Genomic DNA, 21972 nt, shown 5'->3' on the forward strand with positions numbered 1-21972 from the left:
CTGTAAATAACACTAGTGTCAGAGCGAAAAATATAACAGAGGAACTGAAGATTTGAGAGAGAGAAATCAGGAGGCTGTTGTAACTGGATGGCAGATGATTAGACTTGAATTAAAACAATGTTTAAGTAATAAAGAAGCAAATTAAAAATAAATAAAATTGATAAGACTAGTGATTAATGTAGGATGATCTTAAAGTCAGATTTCAACAGATTGAAGAGTAAATAAAGCTGAATGGGTCACTGAGGGTTATCTTCTGCTATAGAATATTCACATCCTACCCCTCAGTTCAGTTCAGTTCAGTCACTCAGTCGTATCCCACTCTTTGCACACCAGGCCTCCCTGTCCATCACCAACTCCCGGAGTTGACTCAAACCCATGTCCATCGAGTCGGTGATGCCATCCAGCCACCTCATTCTCTGTGGTCCCCTTCTCCTTCTGCCCCCAATCCCTCTCAGCATCAGTCTTTTCCAGTGAATCAACTCTTCTCATGAGGTGGCCAAAGTATTGGAGTTTCAGCTTCAACATCAGTCCTTCCAATGAACACCCAGGATTGATCTCTTTTAGAATGGACTGGTTGGATCTCCTTGCAGTCCAAGGGACTCTCAAGAGTCTTCTCCAGCACCACAATTCAAAAGCATCAATTCTTCGGCAGTCAGCTTTCTTCACAGTCCAACTCTCACATCCACACATGACCACTAGAAAAACCATAGCCTTGACTAGACGGACCTTTGTTGGCAAAGTAATGTCTCTGCTTTTTAATATGCTGTCTAGGTTGGTCATAACTTTCCTTCCAAGGAGTAAATGTCTTTTAATTTCATGGCTGCAATCAGCATCCACAGCGATTTTGGAGCCCAAAATAATAAAGTCTGACACTGTTTCCACTGTTTTTCCATCTATTTCCCATGAAGTGATGGGATCAGATGCCATGATCTTAGTAGGCAGGATGAATATAGCTTTCCTGGTTGCTCAGGAAAGCCTTAAATTCTATCACCTCTCAATTTTTCAAAGCTTCCCATGGTCTCTCTTTATTCATTCGGTTTTGTACTATTTTATTTCCTGTATTTCATAATTCTAATCTTGATAGTCCATGGGGGATATATATATATATATTTTTTTTCTTTCTTAAGGGTTTCCTGGTGGCTCAGACAATAAAGAGTCTACCTGCAATGTAGGAAACCTGGGTTTGATCCCTGGGTCAGGAAGGTCCACTGGAGAAGGGTATGGAAACCCACTCCACTACTTTTGCCTGAAGAATCCCTTGGACAGAGGAGCCTGACAGGCTACAGTCCATGGGATCACAAAGAGTCAGACATTACTGAGTGACTAACAGTTTCAAAGATTTTAAAAATACAGTTTGGAAAAACTCTGTGTATTAATGATTCATCAGATTATACAAAGATGAAGGGAATTATACTGACTTGAAAAATAGATTTTGAGATTTTTACCCAAAATGCAGAAAGAGAAAGAAATGAAAAATGAAAGTGATATTAAGAGTTGTGGAGGTAGAATTAAGAAAGTTTAATTTGCAAATCATCATAATTGAAAAAGGAAAATAAATACAGAGTAGGTGAAATGAAATATTTTAAAAGATAATATTTGTGAATTTTTGAAAGCTGGTTGAAAATAAAAATATGGTAATATGAAAATCACAGTGTACCTCAAGTAGGATAAATAAAAAGAAACCCAGGCTAAACACATGGTACTGAAACTGAGCAAAGCCAAAAATAAAGAGGTAAAAGCACCCAGAAAGAAGGAACTGATCATTTAGAAAAGGGGGAAATTAGAATGACAGCAACAAAAAAAGCTAGAAGATAAGGACATAATACTTTCAGTGTTTGAAGAAAAAAGTCTCAATAGTGTATACAACAAAAATATTTTCAAAAACTATTAGGGGGTGTGATGGTGCAGTAATTTTGTGACATTTTAACTTAACTCCAGTGCCAACCTTTGCTTCCCTGTTCAAAGGAAATAATTTAAAAAGTACACATTATAAGTCACTGTGCCAGAGGGAAATAGACGTCATTAGCAAAGAATTTTAATTACTTACTTTTGATCTGTCTAGTGACTCCCTGGAAGAATAGGTTAAAAGATTCATTTTGCCTAACTTGGAACTGGCCTAGTGTGAAAAGAAAGCTGCTTTACTGAGGGCATTTGTTGAAGGCATTTATAGGCCAGTATCTTAGATTGCCATTGCCTGAGGTGATAGAGAACAGTTGCGGCCAGTGGTAGACAAACCGAAAAGCTTGGGAGGAACAGCAGGGGAGTGAAATATACACAGCACTTTGAAAAGCTTGGACATATATCTGAATTTCTAAAGGGCCCTGCACATGCTTAGCTTTCATGCTCTGGAAAGTTGAGAAGGTTCCCAACTCTCACCTGTGAGATTATGTGGCAGCAGGAAGTAAACTCAAAGGTAGTGTTGAAACCTGCCTGGCTGAGTGTTCAAGGGCTGTCAACACATACATGCAGCTCCTTGAGAAAGTCTGGGAGATTTTTTTGGATTCAGGCGTTTAAAGAAATTTTTTTCTAATCATTAACTTCCACTAACATAATAAAAACAGAGACTTAAATAACCACACATGACGAGGAATATAGCCTTAACAAAATTAGCTTAGAAAAGTCAACTTAAGTTTCCTCAGAGGTCCAGATATAGGACTGAGAAGGGATACCCCCTCTTTACCTAGTGTTATGTACTTCCTAAGCAGCTGTAGCACAGATCACGGATTGAAGGTGCTGCAAGAGGATGCTTAAAATGTGGAATCATGGGATCCAAGGTTAGTGAAAAAGGAAATGAGCAGTGGATGAAGGACAAAGAGAAAACAGGGATCACAGAAGTGGAAGTTGGAAGTCTTTTTTTTTTTTTTTTTTTTGCCTGGAACCAGGGAGAGACAAGTGAAGGGAAGAGAGAAAGGTTAGGATTCTTATCTGTAACTGTGACACAGAGTAGCTTGTCTGAGCTTAAAATTTTAATAAATGAAGCTGATTATGGCCAATAGAGTGACTTCCTGATGTGAGATAGAATTGAAGATACTAAAGGAATCTTAGATTTAGGGGTTTTTAGTTCCCCTTTAAAAGAGTCAGATAAGTAGAGGCATGGAAATAAAACATCACACATACCTCTAAATGGCCCCACCCAGGCAGCTGCCTGTGACCTGCCTGGGCGCAGGGAATGGAAAGCTAGGAAGTGCAAGTTCAGTTCAGTTTGCCATGGGGCTATTTGGAAAAACCCAGGAGAAGCCGCTCAAAGAGCTGGTCAATGAATGGTCACTGAAGATAAGAAAAGAAATGAGAGTTGTTGATGGGCAGATATGAGATATCCATAGTGAAGAAGAAAATGTGAAACAGTCTATGAATGATGCTGCCAAAAAAGGTCAGAAGGATGTCTGCATGGTTCTGGCCAAGGAGATGATTCAGGTCAAGGAAGGCTATGAGCAAGCTCTATATATCCAAAGTACACATGAACTCTGTGCTCACGGGAATGAAGAACCAGCTGGCAGTTGTGTGAGTGGCTGGTTCACTTGCAGAAGAGCACAGAGGTGAAGGCCATGCAGCATCTTGTGAAGATCTTGGAAATCCAGGCCACCATGCGGGAGCTGTCCAAAGAGATGATGAAGGCTGGGATCATAGAAAAGATGTTAAGAGGACACTTTTGAAAGCATGGGCACTCAAGAAGAAATGAAAGAAGCAGCAGCAATATAAATTGACAGAGTTCTGTTTGACATCACCATAGGGGCCTTAGGCAAAGCACCTAGTAAGGTGACAGATGCCCTCCCGGAGCTTAAACCTCCAGGAGCCATGGCTGCGTGGGAAGATGAGGAGGAATAAGAGGCCCTGGAAGCCATTCAGTATTGTCTGGCCACACTCCGCAGCTGGGGCCGCCCACCAGGGCCCCCAGGCTCTCCTCACAGCCCCATCCTTGAAGCCATTTCTGTGTCTCTTGTACTACCCATCTGGGTGTGGCACTGTGTTGAGGAGAAGGTTCTCTGCTAATCTCTCTTCACCCTCTGCAGAGGCTTTGGGATTTGTTCTTGAGAGGTGGTATAATAAATTCATCATTTTTAGGAGTATAAACAAAAGTGCCTTTTTAGGGGATGAAGGCAAAGAAGTCTGTCTTCTTACAATGCACTTCTGAGAACAGTGTTGATTGCCTGAATGTTGAGGATTCTGTGTGTATGTTTATATATATATATATATATACACACACACACACACGTTTGGTCTGAAAAACGCTATATAAATGGATCTTAATAAATTTCTGCTTTAAAAAAATACACACACAAACACATCACGCATTAGTTGATGTGTAACTCCTCAGTGAAGAACTGGGAGGACAGACTTTCAGATAACCAATACAAATTTCTGGTGTATCTGAGGCATGAATCTCTCCTACCCCATCCCCTCCTCTGCCACCATGCCTCTTGGCTTTGGTCATCCAATGTTTTGTTCCTAAGAATGGTATAATACCTATTAACCAGCCAGACCCTGAGTCTCTCCCTTCCTGCTGTCTTCTGTTAATCTATTTAAATGTTGTAATCTGTACTAATTTGCACATATTAGATTTCTTCCTGGCTTTCTTCAGCCTTCATGCACTAGATAAAGCCATTGAACGAAAGACTCCAACCTCTTCTCTTTTGAAGATCATTTATAAAATATAGACAAATGAGGTCATCAAAAGTTAATAGTTAGGAAGTTTAGTCTTTAACTTCTTTTATTTTCCCAGCTTCCTCCATGATTAAATTTAAGACTATCTGTATGATTGTTCGCCCTCCAACATTATTTACAGAAGTGTTTGAGCCATTTTCCCCCAAGTATTGTGCTTTCTAGTAGATTTCCCCTTACTCTTGGGTTCTTTGAGTAACTTAAGTTGTTAACATCCATGCTGAAAATTAGACAATATTCTCATTGCAATGTGCCTGTGTTCGTCTTAAGTGAGGCCTCCGTCATATGGCCAGGAAATTGCTGCCGTTCCTAGAGTGACAGTCAATTTAACCCAGATCTCACCATGGGATAACAAAGTTTATGTCAGAACAGACATAGATTGTTGTAAGATTTCTAGTGAAAAACTATCTTGAATTCACTACTCCTCGGAATTTATTTCAGGAAGGTTCCATCTTAGAATTAAGGATCTGAGCATGTAAGTGAATTTTAGATGTAATTTAATCCTAGTGTCTATATTAATTAAAGTAAGAATCCAGTCTATAGATTTTCTAACGTATGATCATCCAGGTTTTGTGTGAAAATTTACTTTTCATGATTCTGAATTCTGTTGTTTTAACCATTTTACAAGTGTCCAAAACCCTTGTTTTTCTTCCCTTTAATAACTTTATTAAATTAACTGCATCATTTGTTCACAAGACACACTATATTTAAGAAGCATTGCTGTAACAGTTTAATAGCATATTTTGTAATTGTATGATTTAGACTTATCTAAAATTTATGCATACTTAATATTTACAATACTGAAATTTGATTACTGAAAAAAGTTGAGTTGCACAAAGTTTTTAATTCCAAAGGTATTTTTCTTTTCAGATTGCTATGCCATGCTATGAAGGACCATATAGTTCGTGTTGCAAATGAAGCTGAGTTTATTTTGAATAGACAGAGAGCTGAGGATGTACATAAACATGCAGAGTTTGAGGTAAGGTTTGGGAGTAAATTAAATTCTGCTTTTCTGTTACAAGTCAGTTGTCACCAGTGGTAACCTTACATAAGTTCTTTTTTCAAGACGAAAATTTCACTGAAGGCATTTCAGTTGTTTTTAAAAGCTTTAGTAAATGTCAGACAGGGAAGTTATTTCTTATTACCTCATTTGCAATACAAAAAGACCACTCTAGCATTATGCCTAACCGCTTGATAGGTTGAGGTTGTTCTAACTTATTCTTAAAGGCACATGTAGTTTAACAGTGCAACTCCTTTATTAATTTTTAAGCATAGTTTACACACCATTGGATATGAGTGTAATAGTGGTTATGTGAAGAAACAGTTTTATTCTTCAGTAATTTATTATTTAATAATGTATTCATCTCTATTTAGAGTGGCCAAATATCATTTTAGTTCATATTTTATTGTTATGATTTATACTTTATTAACAAATGAAGCAATCCTATTATATATGATGTATATGTAGATCTGTATGTATATATGGAAACATAACAGTTTAAAATCTTCATAAGCACAAATTATCATTTGCATAAAGAACAAATTATCATTTCTATTTATATTCAAAAATTTAAGATATTCAAGTAGTATATAGTACATACTAATAGTTTTTAAAATAAATATTATTCTTATATTTCTAGCATGTCAGTAATTATTTGACATATTGTCCTGATTCAATAAACTCATTTTGAAATATAATAAATATTTCGGTGACCTGGTGTTTGACTTAGGTTGGCCTTGAAAATAATAACTAAGTCCACCAATTTATGCTCCTGATACAACATATGAACAAGTGTGGTGCAGCTGGAAGCCAGAATCCATGTTTCCAGTTTTGAGGTTTTTATCTCAGTAAAGCAGCTCTCTTAATCATGCAGATTGATGTCCTAGGTCTAGAGATCTCTGATCTACCTTGCTGAAAAGAATAAGACAGAGATAATTGTTTCGTTATAATAACCATAATATCCACTTCATTTGTCAAATGAGACAGCATACACCTGTCATATGGGATTGTAGCAGTCTTATTTGAAAAAAATATATAAATTCTGATAAAAGTACATCGACAGTTACGTGTTTGTCAGAATGAAGTTTTGTATCTTTCCAGCAGCAACCATAAATAACATCGAATCTTTACAAATCAGGTATTATACTCTGATCTGGATGGTGAGAAAAGATTAAATTATCTGCTTTGAATAATATGTTTAGGTATAAGATATATCAGAACTCTAGACAAAATAGCAATATTCAATTGACTTTCGACCTCTGTTAGTAATAGGTTTAGAATATTAACTGAATTCCCTATAGAATAAGTTTTGAGTTGATCATATTTCTACTAAGAAAAGCAAGTTATTTTGTGGGGATATAAGCAGATCAGTATTTGACATGTAAAAGTATTTAAGATACATTTTCAAGTCACCAGATTTTAATTACAAGCTCTAACATATATTTAACCAAGGTGATATTAAGCTGCTGCTGCTAAGTCACTTCAGTCGTTTCCGACTCTGTGTGACCCCATAGTCGGAAGCCCACCAGGCTCCCCCATCCCTGGGATTCTCCAGGCAAAAACACTGGAGTGGGTTGCCATTTCCTTCTCCGATATTAAGCTAAGAGTGGTGTTTTTCAACCTTTTTACATTATTGTCCCCTCTAAGGAAAATTTTTAAATAGTTGTCACCCTAATCAGCCGCTACTGTGATTTATTATAATTATCACCAATATGCTGTTTATTTGTTAATGTACTGTGTATGCATGCTTTATACATTTAAAGAGTAAGATTGTTTTCACACACCCTTAATACCATTTTCACCATCTTGGCGATGAGATCTCTCTGATTGAGGATACACAACTAAAGGAGGTATAGATGCTGTAAAGGGAACGTGAACAACTCAGTGTTCTTAGATTGTGTACACATAAAATACTGATGTAAACCAAATTTTGAGAGTATTATCATTGTTACTTAATGAACATGCATTATTTGTTTTAACCCAGATTTTCTATTTGTTACTTTAAGCTTAAAGCTATATTAATAAAATGCATTGATGTGTGTGTATCTGTGTGCATGTGTAGTTTACCAAACATATTCTACTTTTAAATTGTAAGAGATTTTACAAAAGCCATAACATTTTATACTAGGACTTTCTGAGGAATTTCTATATTGCCCATATAAGCCTGTAATTAAGAAAAAAAGTATATTTAATTTGAGATGGGTACTTAACAGTTAAGTATTTTTGGCTAACCACTGTAATTGTTAAGGAAGAAAAATGAAAATTTAATTTTACTCTCCAATGAGCTAATGAAATATTAACCTCATTATGGAGGCAGATGATTGTACTAATTGGTGATTCCCTGTACAAAAAGATAAATTGGAAAATGAATTAATCCTTCTTAGGTTACTGAAGGATTATTTCTCTAGAAGAGATGACTTGTGCTGGTAGTCTGAATCAAGAGATAGTTGAAAGGATTATGCTCAGATACCTTCCATGAAGGATTTTTACTTTGTAATAATGAATGTGAACTCATTATATATATATTTTAGATGTATGAAACTTTTTTATAATTATATGACTCATATTAATACTTGATAATATTAAAATTTGCAGTCACTCTACCCTATACGTAAATCATTATACAAAAAAGACTTATGATTAAAGAGATGTTTCATCTTCATGTTCAAGTTTGTATTGAACCTTTTTGATACACAAGATTGCCTATGTTTCTAATACCAATGAACTTGAATATAGATAGCTGACAGGACAACTGATTATGTGGTAGAGAAGATTAAGAGAGTAGTTATCATTCAGAGACTTTGAATACATTAAATTCGAGAGCTAAGACTCTGTAGAGAAAATCTTGTTTTAGCCTTTTATTTTATCAATAGAAAACTGAATACAGAGAAAAAAGAATTTACGTAAAGTGTGAAATTAAATGCAAGTCTAAATTCCTAAACTGTCTTCTATACCACATTGCCATTTATGCGATGGAATACTATTAAATGGCACCGTTTTAATCTATATATAACTATCAGGAACATAACATTTTTAAGTAAGATATTTCATTCCAATCCCAAAGAAAGGCAATGCCAAAGAATGCTCAAACTACCGCACACTTGCACTCATCTCACATGCTAGTCGGAGAAGGCAATGGCAAGCCACTCCAGTACTCTTGCCTAGAAAATCCCATGGATGGAGGAGCCTGGTAGGCTGCAGTCCGTGGGGTCGCTAAGGGTCGGACACGACTGAGCGACTTCACTTTCACTTTTCACTTTCACACATTGGAGAAGGAAATGGCAACCCACTCCAGTGTTCTTGCCTGGAGAATCCCAGGGACAGGGGAGCCTGGTGGGCTTCCATCTATGGGGTCACACAGAGTCGGACACGACTGAAGTGACTTAGCAGCAGCAGTAGCAGCAGCACATGCTAGTAAAGTGATGCTTAAAATTCTCCAAGCCAGGCTTCAGCAATACGTGAACCGTGAACTTCCACATGTTCAAGCTGGTTTTAAAAAAGGCAGAGGAACCAGACATCAAATTGCCAACATCCTCTGGATCATCGAAAAAGCAAGAGAGTTCCAGAAAAACATCTATTTCTGCTTTGACTATGCCAGAACCTTTGACTGTGAGGATCACAATAAACTGGAAAATTCTGAAAGAGATGGGAATACAAGACCACCTGACCTGCCTCTTGAGAAACCTGTATACAGGTCAGGAAGCAACAGTTAGAACTGGACATGGAACAACAGACTGGTTCCAAATAGGAAAAGGAGTACATCAAGGTTGTATATTGTCACCCTGCTTATTTAACTTCTATGCAGAGTACATCATGAGAAACTTTCGCTGGGCTGGAGGAAGCACAAGCCGGAATCAAGATTGCCAGAAGAAATATCAATAACCTCAGATATGCAGATGACACCACCCTTATGGCAGAAAGTGAAGAGGAACTAAAGAGCCTCTTGATGAAAGTGAAAGAGGGGAGTGAAAAAGTTGGCTTAAAGCTCAACATTCAGAAAACAAAGATCATGGCATCTGGTCCCATCACTTCATGGGAAATAGATGGGGAAACAGTGTCAGACTTTATTTTTTTGGGCTCCAAAATCACTGCAGATGCTGATTGCAGCCAGGAAATTAAAAGACGCTTACTCCTTGGAAGGAAAGTTATGACCAAACTAGACAGCATATTAAAAAGCAGAGACATTACTTTGTCAACAAAGGTCTGTCTAGTCAAGGGTATGGTTTTTCCAGTGGCCATATATGGATGTGAGAGTTGGACTGTGAAGAAAGCTGATTGCCGAAGAATTGATGCTTTTGAACTGTGGTGCTGGAGAAGACTCTTGAGAGTCCCTTGGACTGCAAGGAGGTCCTACCAGTCCATCCTAAAGGAGATCAGTCCTGGGTGTTCATTGAAAGGACTGATGTTGAAGCTGAAACTCCAATACTTTGTCCGCCTGATATAAAGAGCTGACTCATTTGAAACGACCCTGATGCTGGGAAAGATTGAGGGCAGGAGGAGGCGAGAACGACAGAGGATGAGATGGTTGGATGGCATCACTGACTCAATGGACATAGGTTTGGGTGGACTCCAGGAGTTGGTGATAAACGGGGAGGCCTAGCTTGCTGCAGTTCATGGGATCGCAAAGACTGAGCCATCAAAGACATGGGATCACACGACTGAGCGACTGAACTGAACTGATACTATATTGGGCTTCCTTGGTGTCTCAGATGGTAAAAAAAATCTTCCTGCAATTCAGGAGACCTGGGTTTAATCCCTGAGTCAGGAAGATCCCCTGGAGAAGGGAATGGCTACCCACTCCAGTAGTCTTGCCTAGAGAATTCCATGGATAAAAGAACCTGGCAGGCTACAGTCCATGGTATGGCAAAGAGTTGGACATGACTGAACAATGAACACTTATATTAGGGGCTTCCCTGGTAGCTCAGCAGTAAAGAATTCCCCTGCCAATGCAGGAGACCTGGGCTCAATCCCTCAGTCAGGACAATCTCCTGGAAAAGTAAATGGCAAACCACTCCAGTGTTTTTGCTGGGAAATCCCATCTATAGAGCAGCCTGGCAGGCTACTGTCCATCGGGTCACAAAAAGTCAGACACTACGTAGCAACTAAACAGCAATGACAACAATATTGTATTGGTAAAATAATAAGTAGATTTGCATTTTTGATAAACTGTTTCTAAAATGCTCATTTTTAGAATATGTTAAAATCAGAATTTCAGAATTGGAAGGTAGATTAAAAGTCATAAATTATCTGATTATATTACTTAATGGGCTTCCCTTGTGATTCAGATGGTAAAGAATCTGCCTACAATGCGGGAGACCCAGGTTATTAACATTCAAATTACTTTCCATATACTTTATGTACAAACACATAGAAAGAACACAGTTTTACCATTTTGAAAAGTAACCATATACACACATATATTAGAATAACTTTCAAAATATTATATTATCTGAGTTTTAAAAATTGAGTTGATAATAATTACCCTTTAACTCAAGGCTAGATATCATTTCTTTCTTATATAGATAGAGGTGTATTATCATGCACTGTTGGTATTTCTTTTAGTCACAGTGTGCCCAATACGCTGCTGATAGAAGAGAGGAAGAGAAGATGTGTGACCACCTCATAAGTGCCGCAAAGCATCGGGACCACGTGACTGCAAATCAGTTGAAACAGAAAATCCTGAACATTCTCACAAATAAGCATGGTGCATGGGGAGCGGTTTCTCATAGGTGAGTTGTAAAAAAAAAATACTAGAAGTAAATAGTAACTGATAGGTTAATTTTAAAATTTATAAGTAAAAAATAACTATAAACTTAAAAATTACTCATAAACTATTATTTTAAAAAGTATTGTAAATTGCTTAATTTTTTTCTGAAGTCTTTTTTAAAGACTCTTTAGAATGGCTTTAAAAGAAAATCTAAACTTTTGCAAGTAATCTAATAGAAGTTATTTCTAATTTATAATTATATATAACAATACAAAATTTGTTTAGACAAGTATTTTAGACTGTCATTTCTCATATATTGCAAGGGTGGTATAAGAAATGGTTTGTTTTTAATCATTTAGAGTCAATTCTTCACATTATTAGATTTATATCATTCTTAATTTTTCTTATATATAAGTAATAATAATATAAGCATGTATTATGGAGAAGTAATACATTGTTTAAAAATATTTTTGTTTCATATTTCTCTATTCACTTTTTCTTAGGAAAGGTTTTCATCTCAAATTAGCTATTTGTGAGACTATAATAAAAAGTGTTTTTCTACTAAAGTTTTGTAGGCATAAAATTGTTTTGTTTTCTTCTGCACAATGATTTCTAGAAAGATAGTAGTGAATCAGGTCACTATATTTAGAGTGCTAATGTCCTTCATTTGTATATATTAGTATTATGTTATCTCATTGAATGTTTTTATCAACTCTCTGTCTGGCAGAATTTAGGGGTTGGTTAACTGTGGAAAGGACACTAAGAAAAATTCTGGTAGAAGTGATTCTGTTAGCTAGAGAGAACATCTGGAATATGGCCAGGATAGTAGTTGATCAACTGTCCTGGGATCTCAAGTATAAGATAGATTTAAGAAAACTTTGTTATTTGAAATTAAAGTAAAATTATAACATAAACATCATTAAAAATAATTAACACTAGATATGTGTTTCTTATAATAATAACAATACCACCACATCTAACATTAATTAAATATTTATTGTTTGCCAGGCACTATACTAAGAATGTTAAATGAGATTTTTCTTTTAACATTCAGAAAATCTCCATTAAGGTTGGTTCTGAATTTTTTTTTTCATATTACAGTGAAGAAATTGAAGATTTCAGAGTTTAAGTGAAACCTGTTTAGTATCACACAGTTTTACAAGTAGAAGCAGATTGTATCAGTCAGAGTTCACCAGACAAACAGAAAAGATCTAACAGAATATATGTGAGACACAGATATAGATTTGGGTATGAATATGGATGTGAATATAGATATATAAATATCTATTTATTTTAAAGAATTGGCTCACATGCTTATGGGACCTGGCAAATCTGAAATCTGTAGACTGGGCTGCAGTCTGGAAGCACAGACAGGATTTCTGTCTTGAGGCAGAATTCCTTCTTCTCCAGGAAACCTAGGTCTTTTCTCTTAGGACCTTCAACTGATTAGATGAGTCCCACCCACATTACTGGACATAATATCCTTTACTTAAAGTCAACTGATTATACATGTTATCACACCTACAAAATACCTTCACAGCAACATCTAGACTAGTATTTAATGAAACAACTGAGCACCAAAGCCTGGCCTATCCTCACATAATTAAATTATAGTCTAGTAGAAGAGGCTGATAATAAACAAATAATTATAGAAATAAGACATTAATAACAAACTTCAGCAAACATTACGAAAGAAAAAATATAGGGTACTCTGAAAGAAAGAGTGTAGCAGAGGATCTTTATTTTAGATTAGAGATTCAGGAAAGACTTTTTCAAAGAAGGTCAGTTTAGGCCAAGTTTTGAGGGATGAGAAGGGAATCATCAGCAAAGGGTGGAATATAGAACATTAGGAGAGAAACATTACAAAGACTCAGAGCATAGAAATAATGAACAGAAAAGAGAGTTTTATGTCTACAGCTGAGTGAGCGATGGGGGTGGTGTCTTGAGATGAGGCTGGAGAGAAGCATATGAGCCTGATGATTTAAAGTCCTGTAGATCACAAGGATTTGTGACTTTATCCTAAGTGGCATGAAAAGCAGTGAAGGGTTTTGAGCAGAAGGGTAACATGATCTGATTTATGTTTAAAAAGATTAGTCTGGCTGTTTTATGAAGACATATACTAGAAGAAATAGGAAAGTATGGTCACCCTGTTATAGCTGAGGTCACGTGTCACCCTTTCTATAGAGATTTCTGGGTTCTCTATCTTTTGTAAACCTGGTTTTTCATAGTTTGTGGTAATTATCTGTATTGCAACTATTTATGGTATATCACTTAATGTTTTTATAGCAACGTAGATGTGCCTGTCTCTTCCAATAGCCTTGTCGTTTCCTCAGTGGAGAGGTTAAGTAGCATTTATAGATATATTCTTTGTTATTAAATATATGTTAAATCTGAAGGAATTTCATCTCTGTAGTGTTCTACTTCCTGTTTTACAAAAAATGTTTAACATACAATTCCTTTTAACTTTATCTTTTGACTCAATTATGCTGCTCGCGGGCTCTGACATATTTTAACTTTTGAATTAATATAATGTTATTGATCTTTATTTCTTCCCTGTGGAAAAACTAGAATTTGAGAGCTTTTTTAAAAATAGATTTTACAAGTTGTATTGCCAAGTATATTGGTAGCACTAAGTAGAAGAAACAATCTATTAATATTAATTGTGGTCTTGTTAACACTGTGAAATCTAAGATGACCAAAAAATTAACCTGCTTAGAAATAAAAGATATTTGTATCATAGCTCATTCTCATTTAATGGCTATGAAACTTCATAGAATAGCATGCCATAGCTTCTAAAAACTTATATAAATAAATACGAGTGCAAATGAGAGGATGGACATAGTTATTGGATTTCAATCAGAGAGTCTACACTTCCAAAACAAGACTTCATCTGTATCAAGAGTTCTCTCACTCTGTCAAGAATTTAAAGTCAACGTAATGAAATAACTCAAAATAAGCATTATAAGCACAAAATATTAACTTAAAGTAACATAAACTAAAAAAGCAAGGTTTGAGCAGGTAGTGTTTGAAGTGAATATCATACGCTTTTGAAACAAAGTCTAGATTTGGAATATTCTGCAACAGTCATATTAACTTTCACTTCCTGGCTCCATTTCTCTGTCCTTTGTCTTTAAACGTTCACTGATGCCATCTGTAATGGGTATGAACTGCAACCACTGTGCTCAGATTTTATTTAAACCCGAATTAGTTTACCCTGATTCCCCTCCTTGGGAGTTAGAAAACTCAGTCTTGTTTATTAATAGGGCCCCACACACTCAAGGATTATGCTGAGATCCTGGAAATCTTATTAATGTAAAGCTCGGGATCTTCATTTTACTCTGAGCTCTAGAGATACGCTTAATTTACTCTTGAAAGCAGGTCTGTTTCTGGACAAAATTAGACTTTAGTTTCTGCATTAATGCAAGGAGCTGTGGTACCTGGGGAACAGCTGCACATGTTCCTGCCCTTTCATTGGAAGTAAATGTACCATCTCACTTTCAGGACCGTCTTCTTACATCATCTTCTTAGTCTTAAAATAAACTACCCAAACCCTGGATACCTCAGTCTCTTCTCCCCTCAAGACTCATTGTCCAGCATGTCTTCTGGGATAGTTCAGCTGCCTTTTAAAAGGAGTATCTCATTTCTGCTAAGAAGGTAAAAATAGCCTCAGGTTTCTAGATTCAAAACCCTGCTTATTTTGGAAAGTTGGCATAGAGTGTAGTGGGGATTTTGCTTAATTTTCTGATCCATTTTATTCCCTGGCTGGGACTTTTTTGCAACTATCTGTCTGAGCTATAGGTTCTGTAACCATGGAACAGATTTTCATTTTCCTTGGGTACTTGAATCTTTAACAGTCAACTCATAGTGTTCCAGTTAATTTAGGTCACTGATTCTAACCACTTTAATAGAAAACATAAATCTAAAATTATGTAACGTCATTGTGACTTGATGATTAAATGGTTAGTAAAGAACATCTATTTCTGCTTTATTGACTATGCCAAAGCCTTTGACTGTGTGGATCACAATAAACTGTGAAAAATTCTTCAAGGGACATATCAGACCACCTGACCTGTCTCTTGAGAAACCTGTATACAGGTCAGGAAGCAACAGTTAGAACTGGACATGGAACAACAGACTGGTTCCAAATAGGAAAAGGAGTACATCAAGGTTGTATATTGTCACCCTGCTTATTTAACTTCTATGCAGAGTACATCATGAGAAACTTTCGCTGGGCTGGAGGAAGCACAAGCCGGAATCAAGATTGCTGGGAGAAATATCAATAACCTCAAAAATGCAGATGACACCACCCTTATGGCAGAAAGTGAAGAGGAACTAAAGAGCCTCTTGATGAAAGTGAAAGAGGGGAGTGAAAAAGTTGGCTTAAAGCTCAACATTCAGAAAACTAAGATCATTGCATCCGGTCCCATCATTTCATGGGAAATAGATGGGGAAACAGTGGAAACAGTGGCTGACTTTATTTTTTTGGGCTCCAAAATCACTGCAGATGCTGATTGCAGCCAGGAAATTAAAAGACGCTTACTCCTTGGAAGGAAAGTTATGACCAACCTAGACAGCATATTAAAAAGCAGAGACATTACTTTGTTAACAAAGGTCCATCTAGTCAAGGCTATGGTTTTTCCCATGGTCATGTATGGATGTGAGAGTTGGACTATAAAGAAAGCTGATTGCCGAAGAATTGATGCTTTTGAACTGTAGTGCTGGAGAAGACTCTTGAGAGTCCCTTGGACTGCAAGGAGGTCCTACCAGTCCATCCTAAAGGACATCAGTTCTGCGTGTTCATTGGAGGGACTGATGTTGAAGCTGAAATTTCAATACTTTGGCCACCTGATGTGAAGTGCTGACTCAGTTGAAAAGACCCTGATGCCGGGAAAGATTGAAGGCAGGAGGAGAAGGGGAGGACAGAAGATGAGATGGTTGGATGGAATCACCAACACAATGGACATGGATTTGGGTGGACTCCGGGAGTTGGTGATGGACAGGGAGGCCTGGCGTGCTGTGGTTCATCGGGTCACAAAGAGTCGGACACGACTGAGCGACTCAACTGAACTGAACTGAACTGAAAGAATCAAGAATGTTGCCCAGGTTACTGTAATCACTCACCAGGTAATAGTGGTGCCATCCTTAGAACTCAGAAACATTTAAAGAAGTGGTGTAGATGCAGAGATGATTATTGAGTTTGCCCTGCCCAGATCATATTTTAATGAAAAAGTCTACCATGAAGAAGAAATAGAGCTCCATATGACAGTAGGTCACTGTTCATGCATGTGATGAACTTCTTCAGTCAGTCAGTTCAGTCGTTCAGTCGTGTCCGACTCTTTGCAATCCCATGAACCACAGCACACCAGGCCTCCCTGTCCATCACCAACTTCCGGAGTTCACTCAAACTCATGTCCATCGAGTCGGTGATGCCATCCAGCCATCTCATTCTCTGTCGTCCCCTTCTCCTCCCACCCCCAATCCTTCCCAGCATCAGAGTCTTTTCCAGTGAGTCTACTTGTCGCGTGAGGTGGCCAAAGTATTGGAGTTTGAGCTTTAGCATCAGTCCCTCCAATGAACACCCAGGATTGAGCTCCTTTAGAATGGACTGGTTAGACATGGCCAAATATATATTTCCAATCCCCAGCAAATCTCATCTCTCTTATTCCTTGATTTACTTCTTTCTTTCATCTCCCACTCCCCATACAACACATGTACCCACATTGTCCCTTAACAGGTCGTGTCAGCAATACATCTATATGTTTTCTTCTTCCAGCCACCGAAAATTATTAGAATATGGATTCTTGTAGGGTAGTGGAATTTTTATTTTGAGTTAATTATACTGTATTTTGAATTATTTTCCCAACTTCTCTGAATATATCACATGATGTTTTCTCTGATACAGCAAAACATTTGAATATACAATAGTTTACAATATCTGTACTCCATTTCCTTCCAAATAAAAGGAAGGAGCCTAATTGTAAATTTGTAAAATATGTAAGAAACTGCTTATGTTCTGTAAACAGCCAAAAAGAGAAAGAGCTGTATCTGTTGTTTTGAGTTGTATCTATAAATAGGTTAAAAAGCACATTATCTTTATTTCATCACTTCTAGGATTGTTTATTGCTGGATAGTTTCATCAAGGCAAACGAGTAAACATATTAAGTTACAAGTAAGAAAGTGATTGAAGTGATAAGTGATAATCTAAAATAGTTAAGGAAGGAAGCAAAGTAAAGAAAGCAGGGGATTGATACACAGAAAGTAATGGAATCAAGAAAATAAGAGTCGGTGAACTGCAGTTATGAGAATCTTTCAGATGTTTGATTTTAAGATTTCAGAAATATATCAGAACAGTTTAACACATCCAGAATGTTGTCATAAAAATATAATAATTAAGTGGAGTCAAATTGAAAATCATAGTAATGAGATCAAGAAACTGAGAGGATAGAATCTTGCATTCGGCACTTAGGTTGAATTGTTATTGTTTGTCATGTCTGACTCTTTGTGAACCCATGGACTACAGCATGCCAGGCTTCCGTGTCCTTCATTACCTCCCAGAGTTTACTCAAATTTGTCTCCACTGAGTTAGTGATGCTATCTAACCATCTTATTCTCTGTGGCCTTCTACTTTTGACTTCAATCTTTCCCAGCATCATGGTCTTTTTAAGTGAGTTGGCTCTTTGCATAAGGTAGCCAAAGTGTAGAAGCTTCAGCTACAGCATCAGTCCTTCCAATGAATAGTGAGGGTTGATTTCCTTTAGGATTGACTGGTTTGATCTCCTTGCAGTCCAAGGGACTCTAAAGAGTCTTCTCTAACACCACATTTCAAAAACATCGATTCTTTGGCATTCAAAGAATGCCAGCTTTGTGGTCCAGCTTTCACATCCATACACAACTACTAGAAAAACCATAGCTCTGACCGTATAGAATTTTGTTGGCAAAGTAATGTGTCTGCTTTTTAATATCCTATCTAGGTTTGTCACACTTTCCTTCCAAGTAGCAAGCATCTTTGAATTTCGTAGCTTCAGTCACCATTTGCAGTGATTTTGGAGCCCACAGAAAGAAAATCTGTCACTGCTTTGACATTTTCCCCTTCTCTTTACCATGAAGTGGAGGGACTGGACACCATGATTTTAGTTTTTTGAATGTTGAGTTTTAAGCTGTCTTTTTCTCTCTCCTTTTTCACCCTCATCAGGAAGCTCTTTAGTTCCACGCTACTTTTCTGTAGTTAGAGTAGCGTCATCTGCATATCTGAGGTATTGATGTTTCGCCAGACAATCTTGATTCCAGCTTGTGATTCATGCAGCTCAGTATTTTGCATGATGTATACAACCTTGATGTATAATTCCAGTATTTGGGATGGAAAGGAAGATTGTGAGCAACTTCTGAATCTTCAGTAAATAAAAGGAAAAGCCTGGGAAGCTGGGAGAATATTCCAAATGGGGAAAAGACCAAAGTGGTATTACCAGATTTAGCAAAAACTTTAAAGGAGTATCAAAGTTCATCTTCCCTTAGAGAGAGAGAGAAAACTTTAACAGCCTGTCAGATAATTCTCCGTTAGAATTCTAATGCAGATTATATAGGTAAGAACAATTACTTGAAAGGGCTAGATGATTTTAGATCACTAAGGATTGTGTGGGTCAGGACCCGAAACGCCTGTTATTTGGATGTGAAGGAGATCAAGCTGAAACGTCTGTCTGATAACCAATATCATTTCTACTGCCTTTTTTCCTCTAAAATATATAGATTTTTTTGAACAATCAAGATGATTATTTTAGTAAGTCTCTCCAAAGTAAAATACTTTATAAAATGCTTCATATAGCATTAGAATGACATAATCTGCACAAATGAAAATAATGAAGAAAATCAATAAACAAATATAAAATAATAAAACGCAAAAAAATTAGATATTTTTTTAAGCATTTAAATCATTAGTTTTTTAAAATAAAAATTAATGTTTTGAACCTCCACAGTAACAAAACTTCTCCTTGACCTTCAAATAGCATAAAGTTAAAATTTTTTGACCATTTGAAATAAGTGCCTAGAGTTAAATTGAGTTTGTCACAGTCCCTCAGTCCTTTATTTGGCTGCTAATTAAAATATTCATATACCAAACTGTAGAAAATATTTTTCAGGCAGTAACATCTGTTATCTTGGCAGCTGGCAATTTTGTAGGAATCATTGGAGATAGTACATTATTAGGCTATTGAGAAAACTCTCTGGATGTCTTTGCGGTAATTGTTTTTATGAACTTGATTTTTTGATATTTTTTTAGATATTTTAGATATTTTTACTTAAATATCACTACACCACCTAAAATAATATGTTAAACTCATTGACTTTTTGAAACTCATGAAATGACATGAAAACATTTTTATAAACTTTAAGAATTTGAATTTGAACAATATTTTCCTCAGCAAATACCCTTTTTGTAACTATATCTTTTTTGCTTTTATAAGTGAGTAGTTTACAGTGTTACTGCTCTATATTTTATGCACACTAAAATTTTATGGGTTAAAATGTGAAATTGTTTTTAATATTTGTGGTTACAAGTAGTTTAGTGTCTTTTGTCAACAATAAGGGTTGCCTATTTAGTTGGAAAGTGCCATTGCCCTAGAGTGTTGTATTTTGAAGCATCTGTCACAAATACAATATAGAGAGAAGACTATTTATGTTTATGGCATTTTAAGTAACTGAGTTAAACCCTTTGGAATATAGAGAAATGGCTTATTTACTGTCATCACTGTTCACTTAATCTTGTGACCCTGACATGATAGCATTCCCATAAATCTCCCATGTGGTAGTTCAATAAAACAGATGAACATCAAAATGTAATGATTGTTTCAGCTTTAGGAATTAACTGTGTGATGGAATAAATGTGGCCCAGATAGTGATACTACAGAAACATTTTACCACTCCCTTTTTCTAACAAATAATGCTAGAAAATAATTATTTATTGTAATTTATACTCTATTTTCAGATAGTATTTTCAGTATGTAATAGTCATTAAGAAAAAAAGAAAATGAATGCAAATAATATGCATATTGTGACTTTTTTAAAGTTTAATTTTTTGGCATTTTAAGATTATTAATATAATAAGGTTGATTTTTACAAGGATGTTTTAATATAGCTTTGTCTTATACTGTGTTTTCATTATATCACATCCTGTGTTAGTATTTTTCTATATGCAATTGAAATATTTGAAATTATATGGTTTGAAAATATTTGAGATTATATGGTTTCTCAAACATTAGGTCTTAATGTCTGTTTATCTGTTTGTTTTATCCCACTTTTTTGTAAACAACTAGTGAGGCATTCTGAAAAACAACAAAAACAAAAATTGTGGGTATTGAGTCATTCAAGAAGGGGAAAAAAAGAGTGGCACTAGGATAATTAGCGGAAGAAACTAAAACAATCTAACACGTCTCAATGTACTACATACCAGAGACCCATCTCCACAAACCAGAAGAAAATCCAACTTTTGTTCAACATTTTGTAAAAGTAAATGCTATTAATACTCTTATTGCTTAGATAACAGATCAAATAGAATGATCTTAAACAGTTTACATTTGTCTCTGACCAACTTCATATTTAAAAAACTTTCTGTCAGTTTTGTTTGGCATGGTAAAACCTTTAACCCTCTTTTCAAATAGGATTTGGTACTTTGGCTACTATTAATCCAATTGCATGGTAATGATAAATTCTAAACATGAAATGTGTGCTATATAATGTAAAATCTGTGGGGAGAATTCTTCTATGGGGGAAGCATGGTATTTATATTTTTATAATATTATTTTAGAAATATAAAAAATCTGTAAAACAAGCCCAATAAGCATTTTAGTAGCAATTCAGGAAGGAAACAAAGAAAATAAAGCTGTGAAGTCTGTCAGGAAAGACCAATTACCAACATGATACAAGTCCCCAGAAAAATAAAATGAATCATGTATCTTTACTAATTGAATCTTAGGCCATTAGCATCAAGTTGAAAACAATCTTCCATGAAGAAAAGGCTGATGTATATCATTAAAGATATAATCAGCTCCTTTACTTTTAGGTATAGGCAACTGAGCCCTAAGAAGAACTGTTTTAATAGCTTTTCAAGCTAATAGAAGCCCTAAAAACTTGATTCATATGATTTTTGTAGAAGCTACAAATTGTAATATCTCTTTGTAGCCAGTAAGACAGAAACTGTTTTCTTTCAAGTGGAATTCTTTTGTGTTACCATTATTCAGTAAATAGTTACCAAATTGCAGTCAAACACTCTACAGATGAAGATGCAGTTCAGAGCCAGGGAGTGGAGTATTCCATAAAGAGGGTTTTTATGCCTTTTGAGTCTTAACATAAATTTTAAAATTGAGTATGGCTGGCTTTTGTATGAAGAAAGACATTTGAGGGCTAGGCAATAAAATATGCCAAATATAAACCATCACACAGACATTTTTAAAGCTTTAGATTTATCAGCTGAGAAGCTGAGTGTGTTTTAGTGCAATTTAAGGTACATTATTAAGCAGTAAGTTAACGTATGAAAAAGATAAGTAGCAAAATACCTTGTTAACTTCTTTAGGAACAGTCGTTACAAATATAATAATTGAGTGATAATTACAATTTT

General features: G+C 36.0%; 1 protein-coding gene and 1 pseudogene across 2 annotated transcripts in view; both read left to right on the forward strand.

The window, feature by feature from the left end:
* NBEA (neurobeachin) overlaps window positions 1-21972 on the forward strand; it is a 671823-nt gene that overhangs the window by 321894 nt on the left and 327957 nt on the right. For both annotated transcript variants that reach the window (XM_088842722.1, XM_088842723.1), the window contains exons 37-38: window positions 5530-5638; window positions 11222-11388. In XM_088842722.1, the coding sequence (XP_088698848.1) occupies window positions 5530-5638; window positions 11222-11388 (276 nt within the window). The remainder of the gene's footprint in view (window positions 1-5529; window positions 5639-11221; window positions 11389-21972) is intronic.
* Window positions 3159-3995, forward strand: LOC148775852 (charged multivesicular body protein 3-like; annotated as a pseudogene).

Source organism: Moschus berezovskii, chromosome 13 (assembly GCF_049115385.1).
Source record: "Moschus berezovskii isolate FMDL1 chromosome 13, NW_MosBer_1.0, whole genome shotgun sequence".
In the NCBI taxonomy this organism is placed as follows: domain Eukaryota; kingdom Metazoa; phylum Chordata; class Mammalia; order Artiodactyla; family Moschidae; genus Moschus; species Moschus berezovskii.